We start from the raw sequence: 17,329 nt of genomic DNA, 5'->3' as shown, positions 1-17,329 counted from the left end.
GGGAGAGTGTGAATTAATAGTAGGTATATATATATGGTCTCAAGTAGAACCAAATGATAGCTTAATTATTTATTATTTTAATCTGTTTGACTTAAAAAATGTATATAACCGTATTGCTAAGTTTCAAAAAAAAAATTTCGAAATGCAGATACTTATTCTATAATTGAATCAATGAGTTCAAAAGCAGGTAATCTTTATTTAAATTAATTTTGCAACATAGACAAAAAAAAAAAGAATAGTTAAGTAGACTCTCGATATATAGGGCTTTTTTCCTTTTTTAATATTAAAATATTTCTGGTTGCACAATATTCTATTACAATAATGCGATAGCATCAGTTAATGGCCAATTTATGTAGTGAACTTTAAAGCGAATACTATATGATGCTACTTTTTTTAAAAACTGAAATATTAATAATTTGACATTAAGAAATGAAATAAAGACTTTATTTATGCCTTAGACTGCATATACATAGTTATTTGTGAAGAAATCTTCTTCTGGATTGTGACAATATGTGCTAGGTCACATGTGGAGATGTTATTAAATTATATTTTATTTTATTTTATAACCGTCGTTGAACAGCCGACCCAAATTCATGGGTTTACGACTACTTACGTTCAACTCCGTAGCCTTGTAATTTTGAACCAATCCAGAAGACAAGGAAACTCCTGGATCAGTACCCCCAGAGGTATTGATTTGTTGTGGGAACATGGAGGACTTTGAGACTCGACAGATTTAACGTGCATCAGTCACCATTTACTACACGGGGAGTCTTCGGCCGGCGAGGATCGAACCCACGACCTCTTGGATATGGGTCCAGCGCCCTACCGACCAGGCTATCCCGGCCCCCTATTAAATTATATTATCTAATTTATTATTTTGGTGTCCTTACTCTCAATTTTCACCTGCACATCTCTTAAGAATGTATTTTTTCTTCTTTGCTATGAATGCCGAGTCCAACTTAATTCCGGAACCCATGAATTCCGTATCTTAATTTCTTCCCAATTTTATTTCATGTGGCTCACAGTTACTGTTATCCCTCTTTCTTTCCCAGCATAAGCCACCTAAAAGACTACATTCTGAATCCCTCACTGTGTGTTAAAAACCATAAACAAAATAGAAGGCCTAAACTAAATAATTAATTGTTAGTTTCTGAGCACAATTTCATAGGCAACTACTGCAGTCATCGTCATTTTATTTGCAATTTCATTCCGAGAACTCCAGAATTTGGCATGTTTTTGAACTGAGATGAAATTTTACCGCAGAAAATATACCATATCAAGTAAGTGATTTTTCGTATCCTAAATATATATCCACGTCAGCTTAACTTAAAAATGTAAGAATCTTAATTTGGAAGAAAAAGTGGAGATTTCTGGTTTTTTGGAATTATCGGTAGAATTGAGAGAAACAGAGGTTAATAGTAATATTGCATTGGTAGCAAGCTCTTTAAAAAAAGACTTTTCATACGTTTCTGCATTTAATGTCTTTTTTACTACTTAAATATGCATTTTTTAACTAACGGAGACTATAAGAGAAACTTTTTAATTACATTTTACTTCTGAAATTAAGGAGGAAAGACTTTTACGATTGATACTTTTTTTTAAATACTTCTGTTCTTCAATTATCACAAATGTCACCTTTTCTTAAAATTATATCAAATCACTTGTTACATTGTTTGACGATGGCATTTTTAATACGTCTAATTTAAAATTTTGATAAATAAAAATTGTGGCAAAGGATAGATGTCTTTCAGTTTGAGGGTAAATATTAAAGTGCATATTTGTGTAAACAAAACTAATATTTTATACGAATTGCTTTTTCATATTCATAAAAATAGTATCCCAATTTGTTAACAGTACAATCTTTATTTACGAATCTTAAAACAGTTTTCAAGACCTTAATCAAAAGAAAAGTAATTAAGACCTAAATTGTAAACATCGTAAATGATTATTTACAATATAAAAACAAATGTAACAATACCAAAATCCGTTAAAGCCTAGTAAATTTCTAGTACTGTAAAAGTCAAGTAAAAATAATAATGTAAGAAGCTTATATAAAATTTAGAATATTTACACAATGAAAAAATTATGGTCAAAACTACCGGAATATGCTGAAGTTTACTGTGTTTTGGGCTCTATGGAAACAACAAAAACCTCGGTAATTTTTACCGAAGTATATGCGATAAAATTTGGTAAATTTATCATGATACATTAAAGCACGGCAAAAAAAATCATTTATACTATAAAAAATTCACTTTTCAGTTTTTTTTTATTTTACTAAACGTGTAGTAATAAGAACTATAATTGTGAATACCAGAATTTCAGTAAGCCGTTACCATATGAACAGAAAAACTACCGAATGTATTATTTAGTACCGTATATTTTTACTATCAGAAATATGTTTTCTTTTTTTATTTAGAAATGTCATTACCATACAGTACGGTAATTTTATCTGAATTTTTTTCTTCATGCAGATAATAATAATTCTAAATATTGCAATTAATAAATAACAATATATGTGAAGATGGAATATTATAATCATTTCACAGCCATTTCATCTCCCTATATTATAGCTAGCCGTGCTACAACCGATTCAGATTACTTTGTAAAAGAATACATAAAGTGTCATCTACTACAAGCTTAAAAAAATGTATTTGAACTTGAGTGAGTGAATAGAAATTATTTTATGAAAGATTGAAAATTTGAGCAAGATATATGAATATATATAGGGAGAGTGTGAACTAATAGTAGGAATTGTAAAGTCTTACTATAGGTAGTTTACTGTGTTTTTGGCTCCATGGAAACAACAAAAACCTCGGTAATTTTTACCGAAGCATATACGATAAAATTTGATAAATTTATCATGATACATTAAAGCACGGCAAAAAAAATCATTTATACTATAAAAATTCACTTTTCAGTTTTTTATTTTTTATATTACTAAACGTGTAGTAATAAGAACTATAATTGTGAATACCAGAATTTCAGTAAGCCGTTACCATATGAACAGAAAAACTACCGAATGTATTATTTAGTACCGTATATTTTTACTATCAGAAATATGCTTTCTTTTTTTATTTAGAAATGTCATTACCATACAGTACGGTAATTTTATCTGAATTTTTTTCTTCATGCAGATAATAATAATTCTAAATATTGCAATTAATAAATAACAATATATGTGAAGATGGAATATTATAATCATTTCACAGCCATTTCATCTCCCTATATTATAGCTAGCCGTGCTACAACCGATTCAGATTACTTTGTAAAAGAATACATAAAGTGTCATCTACTACAAGTTTAAAAAAATGCATTTGAGCTTGAGTGAGTGAATAGAAATTATTTTATGAATGATTGAAAATTTGAGCAAGATATATGAATATATATAGGGAGAGTGTGAATTAATAGTAGGAATTGAAAAATCCTACTATAGGTAGTTTTTCTGTTTTACTTTAAAATCTGGCTAATCTTTATTAAGTTTTAATTTTATTTTTCAAATTTAAATTTCTGAAGAAAAAACTACTTTAGGTTAATCGATTAACCCGGAACAATAAAATATAATGAGGAAGTTATTTATCATTTCATAAAGCAAATAAATGCAACACTTTTTGCTATTTTTTGAAAAAATTTTAAGAAAAAAGATTAAACATACCACCTAAACAAAGCTTAAAATATGACTAGTATAAGACTCGTGATAAATATCTTTACCTAAGGAAGGAGTGAATATTTCATCTTCAGGAGTAACTTTATTTCTTCCCCTAAGTCTTCGTGAAGGTCCTATTAGCCAAGTTGGTGTTATTACAGCTGCCACCATAGCTAAAGTTGTAGCCATAGTTAGCAGAGTCCATAGTAGTGTTCGAGATGTAACAATCATGTAGCACATTTTTTTTTTCATTTATGAATCCCATCCATCTTTAGAAAGTGAACACATACTGTAAAGTAAATAGTTTTTAGTACAATTAATAAATGATAAAATGGTATAAATAAATATATGAAACATAAAATTAATAATGGTAATTTCAAAGGAATTTAAAATACTAAAAATTGTTCAACTAAAATTACACAAAATTTTTACTTATAATAGACAATTTTACTGCAAAAATAATTCTGTTATTTTATAAAAAATATTTCTGTTATATTAACTCAACTGCTTAATAAACAAACTTAACTGCAAATTAGAAACAAAAACAAAAATTTAAACAAATTAACAAACTTAGCTGCAAAAATAATTCTGTTAGATTAAAATTTATGAAAATAATTCTGTTATATGCTATATTGTGGAAATTTCTGCCAGCAAAATTGCCAGAGATTATCCGTATGCTACGGAAAAAACACGTTGACAGAAATGTCCTGTATAAAAACACTACAGAAAATACTTGTATGCATCAGGTATTTTTCGTCAGTTAGGGTACTGTCAGCAGAGAAAGGCAGAGAAAATTGGAATTAAGGTAACTGTAAGCCCTCTGGTTTACAAGGTGAAACATATTTTAAAAATTTAGAGTTTTTTTTTAAATTATTCAATTTTTTGTCATTTTCACGTTTTTTGATTTAGCGAAAACCATTATGTTTTGTCAAGTTTTTCTTAATATTCTCAATCAAAGAATTGCCGGAGATTTTTAATTTTTTTTTCCATTGTTAATGCGTCAAGGATTCCAAAAATGGTTGTCAAACCCTGATATGAGACCAAACTTGACGGAAATTCAGACCGATTATAAAGAATCAAATTATTTGTTGCCACTTTTATACTTAAGTTTTTCATGTTCAAAACTGAAAAAATCTGTACCTAACAGATACAATCTGTTTAATGGTTGCAGAATTTATTTGATAAGTGAAAACAATGATTAATCCATATCCATTTTGTTAACATGCCTAAAGGTAAATAGAATCTATTTAATATCTTTAAACAAATATTATTGAGATCATTAAGAAAGTATTTTAGAATTTTATTAATTGATATATGGTATATGGGTCTAAATTTTGTACCTTTTATCATTAAATTCCTTAGTTCTAAGTTTTCTTAAGTATTTAAATTACCAGTGATAATATGTTTATGATGTTTATCAACAAATTCAATATATTTCTCTTCCTCACAGTGACATTCCTAATTGGATATATTAATTTTCCCTAAATTTTTGCTAATATTATTAAAATTAAAATTGCTCTACCAAGACATTTATTATATTTAAAGCTTTGAATTATGTTAAAATCTCTTAATGGAAACAAATTCTTCTAAATTTTCATAATAATGAAATTTATTCTTATCAAATGTTTTTGAGCGTAATAACGAAAGATAAATTATCTAAATTTTTCGTTTTATATAGGAAAATTTTACTCATTTTCACTTTTAAAAGATCAGAACAAAGAATTTTGAACTGTAAATTAATTAAAAAAAAGTTAATAATAAGATCTTAAAGCTGATATACATCAATATTCTTAAAGGAGAAAACAAAATCTTTCATAGATATTATAATATTATAATGTTTATTAATTATATAATATTAAACCTATGAAAGATTTTGTATATAATTTTTGTATATAAGCTTCAATATCTTATTATTAAGCTTACATTTATTAATTTAAACTTTAAAATTCTTTTTTTCAATCGAGAGCAAAAATGAGAAATTTCCCCAAATAAAAAGAAAAATTTGAATAATTTGTATATGGTTAATAACTTTCAAAACCCTATTTTCTATAAGATTAAATTTCATAATTTTCTTAAAATTTAAAAATATTTGTTTCTATTTGAAGATTTTAATAAAATTAAGGGCTTTAAAAGTAGTTCTAGCAAGAGATTTATTATATTTAATTACAATGATATTAGCAAAAATTTAGGAAAAATTAATATATCCGATCATGAATGTCACTGTCAAGAAGAGAAATATTTTGAATTTGTTGAAAAACATCATAAACATATTATTACTGGCAATTTAAATATTTTAGAAAAGTTAGAACTTAGGAATTTAATAATAAAAGGCACAAAATTTAGACTCGTTTACCATATATCAATTAATAAAATTCTAAATACTTTCTTAATGATCTCAATAATTCTTTTAAACATATCAAATAGATTCTTTTTACTTTTAGGCATGTTAACAGAATGGAAATGGGCTGTTTATTATTGCTTCAAAACCTTCGTTTTCAATAATAAGGAAATTTTAAATCACAGTTACAATTCAGCAAAGTTTTCTAAAATTGTTCAATCAATTAAGCAACTACAAAAAAGTTTAAGATACTATATATTTGACTTTTTTCCATTTACAGCTATTATTTAAACATGATTTAATAATTTGTAGTAAATACGAGCATTTAAGTTGCAATTTTTAAATTAAATAAAATTTTCTATTGTTTATATATCAGTGCCTGCTGCAAAGCAAAAAAAATCAAAAAAATCTTTAGTTTTTGCCCCGTTTTTCCATTAACGAATAACAAAAGGCTTTTAAATGAATAACAAAATGCTTTCAAGAAATCTAAGAAAAAAAGTAAATATAAAGGTGGGGAACCTTTTATAGTTGAAGATTTTATGATGTCACTTTAAGTTGCCCTAGCTGAAAAGAAAGTAGCGCGAAAATTTTACATGCATCCTTTTTCGCTCTTAACAATAAAAATCCTTGTAGCGCAAAAACTCTTCGAATAAAGGCCATAAACAACCATCTTTAAAGTGTTGAGAATTTTAAAGTTGGGTAGATGGCAATAAATTCTGAAGGAGCTTTACTAAGATTGGACGCCCTTTACTTCTGTCTATTTTTTAGTTCTTTTATCAGACCGCCATTTTATCACTGGTCTAGATGACATAAATTCTCGCGTCCATTGTAGTGAGATTTAAAATATGAAACGTTTGCTTCGATGAACGCGTTTCGGAGATATTGGTTTTGCAGAGAGAAGGACGAGATTAAGTCCAAAGATGCGGGGAGAGGATGAATTCGTCTTGGTTATAAATCTTTCATAAATTGGCAATCTTGGTGGGATACGGATGTTTTCATTTAACATGAACAAAATTTGTAAAATAGAATTCGAAGTTGAAGATATTAAATTTCAAGAAGCAAGATTTTTATAAGCGTTGAACTTGTTTTTTAAAAAAAACAACAAGGAATCGCTCGAGAGGACTCATTAATATATTATAAATGAAAAAAACACTATATATTTAATCTTTTTTGTGTAAGATTGCTAAAATTATTTTTTCGAAACAGTTTTTAATTTATTTTACTTTTTGAAATTCAATTGATAGATCTCTAGAAAAATAAAGTTTTTACTAAGAGTATCATAAAATTATTGAAGTTTTTTTTTGTAGTTTCAATTAAAAAAATGTATTTAAATTACCATAGATTAGAAGCAACGAAAAACCACTAAAGATTAAAAAAATAATAGAACTATTTTTTAACAAATGATATTATTTAGAAATTTCAATAATGCATTAAAAATGAAAAAAAAAACAATAAATTTTTCTTTTTACCATTTATTTTGCAATTCATTATTTAAATTATTTTATAAAATAATTAAGGAAATAATAATTTTACTATATTGTAGTTTTTACTTAAGTAATTATAGAAGTATTTTAATTTCATCGGTATCTTAGCTAAAAAAAAGTTTTAATGAAGGACTGAAACTAACTAAGAAATAATGACTAAGAATAAGGACTAAGAATAACTAAGAGTTTAAAACTCATATAGATTGATCCTATTTTAATTTATAACTATACATGAAAAAAGGATCAACGGCTCATTCAAATTTTGATTTCTGCAGTCTTGTGTCTAACTCAGAGAGCAGGAAATCGAATCAACAGCATGTACAGAGAGCAAAATTAAAAATGGACCATCCTAAATAACTTTTAAACTAATGATCTGATCTTCATGCTCCAGGGCTCAATTTTATGACCTCAAATAAGGTGATTAATTAGTGCAGATGATGTTTCAAGTTATGAAATAAGGCACAAAAACGTACTTTCTATGAATTAACATACTTTTTTTCTCCAACGGATTCAGATTTCTGACCTTCAAAATATAAGAATAACCGCAATCTGGGATATATAATCCTGATAGTTTAGTCATAGTTTAGTCCAAAGTTTGGACTACTTAACGATAAATTTACTTTTGGTGAATTTTACCATATCTCGAGAACTTTTTCAGTGAATTGAAAAATTTTTGAACCCAATTATAAAATCTGTTTAACCAAAGATAATTGCATGCATAATAGAACTTCATAAATATTTATTATTTTTTATTATTTTATTATTTTATTTAATAATAGTCGAAAAAATTTTGAATTTTCAGACATAAGATTTTTACATCATTTTAAGGAATAAAATTTTTAAGTGGAAAAATACAAAATTTGAGCAAAAGTAGACGAATAGTTCCAAAGAAATCGAATTTTAAAATACTACTTTTTCGAATTCAATTATTAGTTATTCAGAGTGGTCCATCTATTTTTTGCGCACTGTACAACTGTGAGAGGGAAACTAACAAGCATTTAAGTAACAAAAAAACTACAAAGCACTTCCCAATTATTGGGTTGTTCAGAAAGTAATTTCACCTTTTTTTATGAAAATGAAAGGTGATTTTCTGATAGTGAATAAATATTTTATTGAATCATATATTGTCCATTATTGTCCAAATACATTTTGCCATCTTTGTGGCTGTAGCATGATTCCACGTGCAAAAAATGCACATGGAATCATGCAATCATGCAAATCATAAAATTTGATTGAGAATCACCTTCATCAACTTTTGAATCAAATAAAATGTATCATGCAAATTGAAAACATTAAGCCTTTAGTAAATAAATATATTTATAAACGTGTAAAATAGCGTTGTAATATACCACAGCTTTACTTATCCTCTTTTTCAGATAGATATAATCGTTTTATCTCAGAATTAAAAGTTTTGTCTAATTTCCGATTATAATTATGAAGTTATGTTTAAATTTGGATAGATAATTCTTTATTTAAAGAATACAATAATTTGGTTACTTTTTTGGATAAAAAGAATCAATAAAATCGATAAAATGAACATTAAATTATGCTTATGTAAATGTCACTCAGCCGTATAGAACATTAGAATTGAATCGCGTGAATAAGTTCCATTCCCGAACATTATCCAGAATGTACGGAAAATGCGTCCAGATTAGAATAACATTGGTTAGGCGAATAAGCATTCTACTTTAAATATTTTCCAATAAATATAAATGCATACATTGTATTATTTAAGGAATTTATTTCCTAGTTTTGGGTTATTCCTGACGATTGAAATAAAGTAAATAACATATATGGTTAATTTAATTTGTTTTCAAGTTTTATCAAAAAAAATTGTTATTTGGGGTAAAAATATAATAATATCCAAATGATGCAAAATATAAAAATGATTATTGCATAATGCATTTAATGAAACCATTATATTTTCTTTTAAGATATTGTCATAAATAAGAGTGCTGAAATAAGCACCTTAACACACGCTTTTTACTAGTAAGTTACTTTAAATTGCAAATATTTTTATACATTAAATTCGTTTTTCAATGAAGTTCGATGCATTTATTTTTGATAAGGATTTTTTCCTCGATGTTCTGTCTAAATTCATTGAATTTAATTGGACTAATGAGGAAATTCTCTCTTATGTATCATAAAACTCTGATAAGAAACAAAACTTTTTGTTCTTCATATCAATGTTTTTTTTTAATTGGGGATTTAAAAATGTTTTTAAATCCTTATTTTAAATCTTCTATTTTGAAAAACATTAACACCACTAATGTTAGATGGTCAAAATCATAGGCAGGCCAGGTGGGCCTTGGCTCACTCTGCACTGTCAGAAACTTTATTCATAATTTTAAATTAGTGGTGATATAAGAGTTTACCTATAACACTTCAAGGCCCTTCATGACCAACTCACATAATTGCAAACAACATTTACCGAACAGAAAATCTCTACTTTTTTTATAAGTAAAATACAAATACTTGAATCTTAGAGACAATTTTGTCAAAAAATGATTATGTTTGTCGAAAATTTTATTGTGCTTAACCCTCTTGTCTTTTCTTAATAATTCAACTGGAAGGAAAAAATAGCTCTTGAATAGTTCATTAATACTTTATTCAATTTTCAAATAAATCTGTTATTTATGTTAGAGCCACTTGAATAGTTTCTAAAATCCAAAACATTCATCCTATATTATAAAAAGAGATTGTATATGCTGTTAGCCTCCTGAACTGGAAAATACCAGTTAAAAGTCCACATCGAATATTTTTTACGTATTTTGACTTTTTTATCTATTATTTATAAGTTATTATTCATCTTTAATAAAGTCAGTCCACTAATGAGGAATGAAGGAATTTAGAATAAATTATTTCAGGACTATCCTAGAAACCATTCAGCGATATTATCCAGGTACACAATAACTTACACACTTGTATTTAGTACTTTAAAGATCCATCGATAAAGTTTTCTTTATATCTCAAAATTTTATTTCACACTACATACCCTTGCCTTGAAAGATTCTCTTGTTATTAATAAAAACCTTATATTTCTTGAAATTTTTGCAGAAAATATATATATAAATTTACAGTAAGGAAACGTAGTTGCTATCAATGAATTGACGCATTAATCAAAGTTAATATAATTCCGTTATAATTTTTAATTACTTCTTAAGTATCACTGCATTACATTTTAATACTCATTAGTTCATTCTTAAAAGATTTAAGTGGCGACTGGTAAAATCAGTTTTAAATGTTATTTTTAAATTTAAGGTAAATAGAAAGTTGTTTTCAGTTACTTTAAAAAAAATACATTGTAGCTTGGAATTCTCCTTTATGCATCAGGAAGAACATCATTTTTCCAAAATACAGTTTCTTTATTGGTGAGAAAATACATAGTTGAAATCACTAAAATAATTAAATTACTTATATTGAAAAACATTTTTAATCACTTATTTTTAAAGTGTGTGGAATATAAAACGGCACATAATTAAATAATTAAATTTAAAGAAATTAATTCAGCTGTGGACAGAGAAGTTATAAAAAGAACTTTCAAAGAGGTTATAACGATATGCTGCAAAGGTTCCTTGCTAAGTTTTTAATCTTATGAAAAAAATGCAGTCAAAGAATTAAGTGTTCATATTAAGTTCATTTTAAGCAAATATGAAGATATATATTATCAGGCTTAAGAATTATACTGGCATAATTTTTTTTCTTATTTTACCCAAGTAACACATTTATATGTTATGATACTATAAATTATCGCGAAGACTTTATAGTAGGTAATTAAATGTCCGATTTAAATAGTTTTATCTGATATTAATATTGCAATAGCAAACTCGCAATTTCATAACAAACATTCTTTTAATTCCTAAATCCATTGTTATTATTTAAAATACCTAGACTAAAAAAAATATTACTGTGGAACTTAAAAATATATATTATCTAGCCGCGTTTTTTATCTCATAAAAATTAATTAAATTCCTCTTTTATGTTAAACTTTTAGAATTAAACCGAACAAATATACTATTTTTATTTTTGTTTTACTTTCGCTTTTTTTTTCTTTTTTGTTTATACTTTTGTGCGGTTTTCGGCTTTTAAATATAAGACAGGTTTCGAAAAATTATCACTCTCGTTTTAGAAAAGTCCACTTTTATTTTTGCAAAGCAAATAAAATGGCATTTTATTATCGTGGTACTTTCTTCTTAAGGGTCGGAAATAAAAATTTGGAAAGACTTTTAGCTGCGAATATAAAGTGAATTATGTTACTACTATCATTATTTTTGCAATTTCTCAACAATTTTATCACTTTTTTATCGCACAAAAACAGAAACCGAAAGGATAGTATAGCAAAAGAACATTATTTATTTGTTTTTCGTTTCAATGAAGTTGCAGAGATTCCTATGATAGTTCATACTTCAGAAAGTATTACGATGGTTTTTATGTAAAAATATTTTTCAGTTCAAAAGAATTTTATAAATGATATAAAGTATCTAATGTTCAAAAACAATTTTTAAATAAATGAATAATAAATGGTGACATTAAAATAAGTTTAATTACAAATTACAAAAGATATAATAAGTAAAAACAGAAAACAGAAAGAAAGGCCAAGATTAGTAAACTCTTAACAGACATATCTTAAAAGTGGATATTGGTTAAAACGATATTAGATTTTAAATCATGCTTGATATTTATAAGTGTTACTAATTAAGAATAAGTAAAAATACTGATACATTGAAGCGCTGAATAAATACTTTCGATTTAGAGTAAGTAATGCATTTCAGAATCGAAATTAAATCATTATCTAACCGAAAAGCTCGCAGCTATTTGAGAAAAATTAAATAAAAGAAGTGCCAACGAATCAACTGAAGTGCATATTTTGAAAACCACTTTCAAATTAATTCCAAAGAGAAAAAAATAGTTAAGTGTATTTTATTTTCGCTGTAAACTGTGTTCTTCAATTTTCTGAGAATGAATTTGAAAGATATGTGCTATTGCCTTTTAAATATTTACTTTTATATGCGAAATAAATCTTCTCATAATTCATCAAATGGTTATAAATTAACGTTGCGTTTTTTTTTCTGCTTAAGTTAGAAACATCAATTTTACCTTTTTATATCAGTTATGAATAGATTTTGAAGAGATTTGCATTTCTTTTTCTTTTTTTCTTTTTTGTGGGATTGGACTTTTTTTATATCCTTTTCTGAGAGGCCGGGATTTGTTTTCTTTTTCTATTTTGGGGGATTTTTAAGATTTTTAGGTAATTTAATTTTAATTTTGAAGTCTTTAGAAATATTAGCTCAAGAATATTAGAACTGTCCCACATTTCAACTAAGTATTAATCAACTTGTATTAATTATTGCATTCAAAAAATCTTAGGATTCAATTAAATGTATATATATAAATATATATATATATAANTATATATATATATATATAATGTTGGGAGATATAGTCGGACACACCAAAGTTAAAAAAGACGAAATTTTAAGAAAAAGAGTAAAAGAAATAAATATTTAGCATTGTTGAGAAATTTTAAGGTTCTGAAAATAATTCAAATAGTTTCGAATAAAAAAAACTTAAAATTTATTAATTTTAACATACGTAACGATTCTCAATTTCTTGTAACTGTATAATGTATTTTTATAAAAGAAATTATACTTCTACTACATTTGAATTTTCAAAACTCGATGAAAAATATCCTGTATTAATTTTTTAACTCCTCAGTAAACAATTATCGACAATTATGCAGAATTTAAAAAAAAGCTTTAACAACAGCAGACTAATTTCAATATTTTAAAATTTTAATAGATGATAAAAAATGAAATATTAAAAACCTTAGTTATCACGAGTTTCAGGGGTGTTAAGTCATTCTGAATGCAATCAATAATTACCTGTAATTGTGAATTCCTTCTAAACATAATGAGTATAATATATAATTACACTAAAATAACTGAAAGGTTGAAAGATACTATTAGTTTCAATTTACTCTATCTCCAGCAAAATATAATAAAAAAATGTATTTTGCACTTACATGAAAAAATAAAATAAAGCATAAAACTGTATAATAAATTTGAAATAAAATAAATTATGTCGCTCTTCAGCCAAAACATGGTGTTCCGATTTTCATTAAAGTGAAAAAGAAATAACAGAAAGGAAAACTCCACTTCAAAACGCAGTTCCATAATAGAACCAAATTAAATGAATTCCGAACTTAAAAACCGAAATCAAAGACACGACTGGAAAATTAAAAGTGATGTGATGCCAAAGAATATTTAAGATCCACGTCTTTATGCCGTCTTTCTTCTTAAAAAGTGCTATCATTTCAATTTCCTTTATCTCACATTCTTTTTTTATTACTAAAAGTGATAGTCTTAAAAAAAGGGAACCGTGAAATATTGATAAAGTAATTTGGAGCGAGTCAAAAAGGGCGCTTAAAATGTGCAAATGAAACGGAGACTATTACACTTTTGGAGGCAAAAGAGATTATTAGCCTGAGATTACGTCACTTAGAGGCCATTATTCATTTTGAAGGAATTGGATGAAACGAGTGTGAAATTAAACACTAAATAAATACATGAAGGAGTGAACTAATTTCACCCAACATTGTATTTAAAGGAGCTAGATGCCATCAATTTCATTTTGCCTTTGCACATGGAATTTAAAAGATGATTGGTTTTTGTTTAGTTGAAAAGAGACAAGGCTCGTTTTTATTCGAGACATGTTATTAAATGCGAAATTAGAATGTATTTTTCGCTTTAAGAGAAAGTTATTGATTTTAATGTCTTTAAAATGTATGATTTTTAGTCCGCGTAATAATAGTTTAGAAATTTTTTAAGATTTTTAAAATATGTTTTGAATAATTTTTAATTTTATTTTCCTGATAAGAAAGTAGAGATGTTATTTGTTTAGTGTATTTACATTATGAATTGGAAATAAAATGCTTAATTTTATCTGGTACTTTTAAACAAGAATACTTTTGGCTGAAGTCAATAGCATTAGTAAATTAGGAAGCATTTTTTGCTTTAGGAGCAGGTAAGTGATTCCAATACCATTAATATTTATGTTTATCAGTATGTGCAATAATAGTTTAGAAAATTTGTAAGATTTTTGAAATATGTTTTGCGCAATCTATTTTTCCAATAAGAATGGAGAGTTATTATTCGTTCAGTGTATTTTAATATAGATTGGAAGTAAAATGCATGTTTTTACTGGATACTTTCAAACAAGGATGCTTTTAATTAAAGTTAATAACGTCAGTTATTTACATACAATAGATTGCTTTTTAACCTTTTGAAAAGATATTTTTCAGAATTTTTTTACATTTTTTTGATATGAAGACATTTTACGTTTTATACACAAAAAAATAGATTTAAACATAAATTCTCAGAAATATATTATCGAACACGGTATTTGCAATGCGTATGGATTGAATGGAAATTATTTCAAAATTTCACGCCTCTTTTGATGGTTAATAATTAACGCAATATCGTAAATTACTGTTGTATTTTGTTAAAGAAATTTTAGCCTTATTTAGAAAATCGGGGAATAGCAGAAATAGATAATAATTCGTAGCATCTTACTATTTAATAATTATAAATAATACTCATATTAATATTTAATTCATAATACTCACAAAAAATAACCAGTTTATAAAATTTATATTGATTATTAAGAAAAGGAAATTGGTTTATCAGCTCCATAGGTAAGCTTAAATATAAAAAGAAAATATCAAAACAAAATGGTTTTCGTCATATATTTTTTCCCTTTAATTTAAGTAACTTTTTCACTTATTATTTGAAGCGGAATATAGTAAATCATTTTTAATGTTTTCATGATAACATGATTCGTGAATAATTAAGACTGGATGAAAAGATCAAGAAAAAACCCACCTTTACTTGACTATTTTAATCAGTGAAAAAGGAAAATTTGTTTTCATTTGAATTAAATGAATTTCATTTAGAAAATTAGAATTTCTCTGTGAAGAATTTAGAGCTCACAGAATTTCTCAGAATTCTCCATTTTTCTTAGAATTACAATTCTTTGGATATCGTTTTGAAAAATAAGCAGCAATAGAAAGAAATAGCAAATTCTGCAGTTAATTTTTAATTATTTATCACAGTTCCACTATTAATTTTTTGTCGAATATCGTTGCGATTAAAATCTGTGCGACTTATCTTAACTCAATATGACAAAATTAACTGAAATATTAAAAAATGAAGTATACATTGAAAATGTACCTCTTTGCTTATGCACTCTTCTTTAAGGGAATATTTACAAAAATATTTCCTCATTAGTACATTTAAATGCTACATTAAACAAAATAGTTATATTTAGTGTGTGCTTCCTTTTTACAATTTAACAATTAACTTACTTTGGCCTTAATCTAAACAAATTTTCCCGAAAAATTTTCCCCCAAATTTTTTTTAATTTTACAAACTTCTTGTTTACTTCAAATTAAAGTGATGTTGACTTTTTTGAACACTTTTCAAGCGATTATGATGCATAAAGCAGTTTAGTTTTCATTCTTGGATAATTTAAAAATTACAATTTTATTATAAATTACAGAATCATGCTTGTACAAAGGTAAACAAAATAAATGCTAAAATCATTTTATTTAAAAAACATACATTATCAACAGGTATCGCTTATATGCTGAGCAATGAAAATTTTTAAGTGTATTTTTATCGTTGTTTTTTAATTACGAAGTATATATTGTCAGTAATGCATATTCTATGAACATTTTGAGAAATAAAATCTTATTCAAGCATACACAATGTCATTTGAAAGTGTTTAACGATTTAATTTGAATTCGTGATCTATAAGGCTAATGGCTAGGTATTACCTACTCGGTAAATAATTATTTACATAGTAAGTAACAGGTAGGTTATACTACAACACTCTTTAAAATCGTTTCCAAGCCTTATATGCGAAAATAGAAAGTTTCATTTTTACAACTAATTCAAATCGAAATAACATTAAGAGTAGCGGTAACAATGAGAAATACTTAAATGACATCAACTATTTTTAAATAAAATATTTTTACTGCGAAAATATAAAGATTCCTTAATACTGGGTTGAAGTACTCTCCATAGAATAAACAGAAAAGCATCCACTCGAAAATTTCCTCTCGGGTGGCAGAGATGTTGAGATACATTATGCACTCTGCTGCTGGCAAGAATTAGACTCTATTATATCCTTAAAATACCCAACTTTTCTCAAGAGAATAGAGTCACATCGCGTACTACTTATGTTTTAGATCTAGGGGGGATTTTGCGGAAATTAAATATTTATGTTGGCATGTAGTAAGTATTTTCACAACAATAAACAAGGTTAAAGGCATTATAAATTAAATTTATTTGTTAGAAAACTTTCGTTTATATTTTTTAAAAAATGATATTATATCACAAAATAAATATATATCGAAAACTGTCAACTACACTGAGGAAAAATGTATGGTCAAGCCTATCAGAATATGGTAACATTGAGCACGCTTATGGCTCTATGGGAACACCAAAAAACTTTACCAAAGTCCTTTGGTAATGATTTTGACAAAAACTAACAATTAAGTATGGTATTATAAAATGTCATAAAATTTGGTAATTTTATCCCGATACTTTAGAGCATGGCATAAAATCCATTTATTTGATTAAATTAAATTTTCAGTTTTGTATCTTTTTACTAAATGAGAGGTAATAAGAACTATAGTTTTGAAAACCAACATTTCTGATAAACTGTTACCATATGAATGGAAAAATTATCAAATGAATGGTTTAAAAACCAAATATTTTGGTTTATAATATGAGAATTGTGGTTTTCTTTACCAAAAATGTATATTCGGTACGGTAATTCTACCAGATTTTTTTCTCCGTTTTG

At 26.2% G+C, this 17,329-nt stretch overlaps 1 protein-coding gene across 1 annotated transcript in view; it reads right to left on the bottom strand.

Annotated features, from left to right (window-relative positions):
• LOC107448575 (LHFPL tetraspan subfamily member 2a protein) overlaps nt 1-17,329 on the bottom strand; it is a 74,466-nt gene that overhangs the window by 23,132 nt on the left and 34,005 nt on the right. Inside the window, exon 2 of the mRNA XM_016063831.4 lies at nt 3,709-3,932. Within this exon, the coding sequence (XP_015919317.1) occupies nt 3,709-3,895 (187 nt within the window). The 5' untranslated portion in view covers nt 3,896-3,932. The remainder of the gene's footprint in view (nt 1-3,708; nt 3,933-17,329) is intronic.

The sequence above is a fragment of the Parasteatoda tepidariorum genome, chromosome X1 (genome assembly GCF_043381705.1).
Source record: "Parasteatoda tepidariorum isolate YZ-2023 chromosome X1, CAS_Ptep_4.0, whole genome shotgun sequence".
NCBI classification, from domain to species: domain Eukaryota; kingdom Metazoa; phylum Arthropoda; class Arachnida; order Araneae; family Theridiidae; genus Parasteatoda; species Parasteatoda tepidariorum.
The sequence above is the reverse complement of the archived record's forward strand: the minus strand, read 5'-3'. Positions and strand labels throughout refer to the sequence as shown.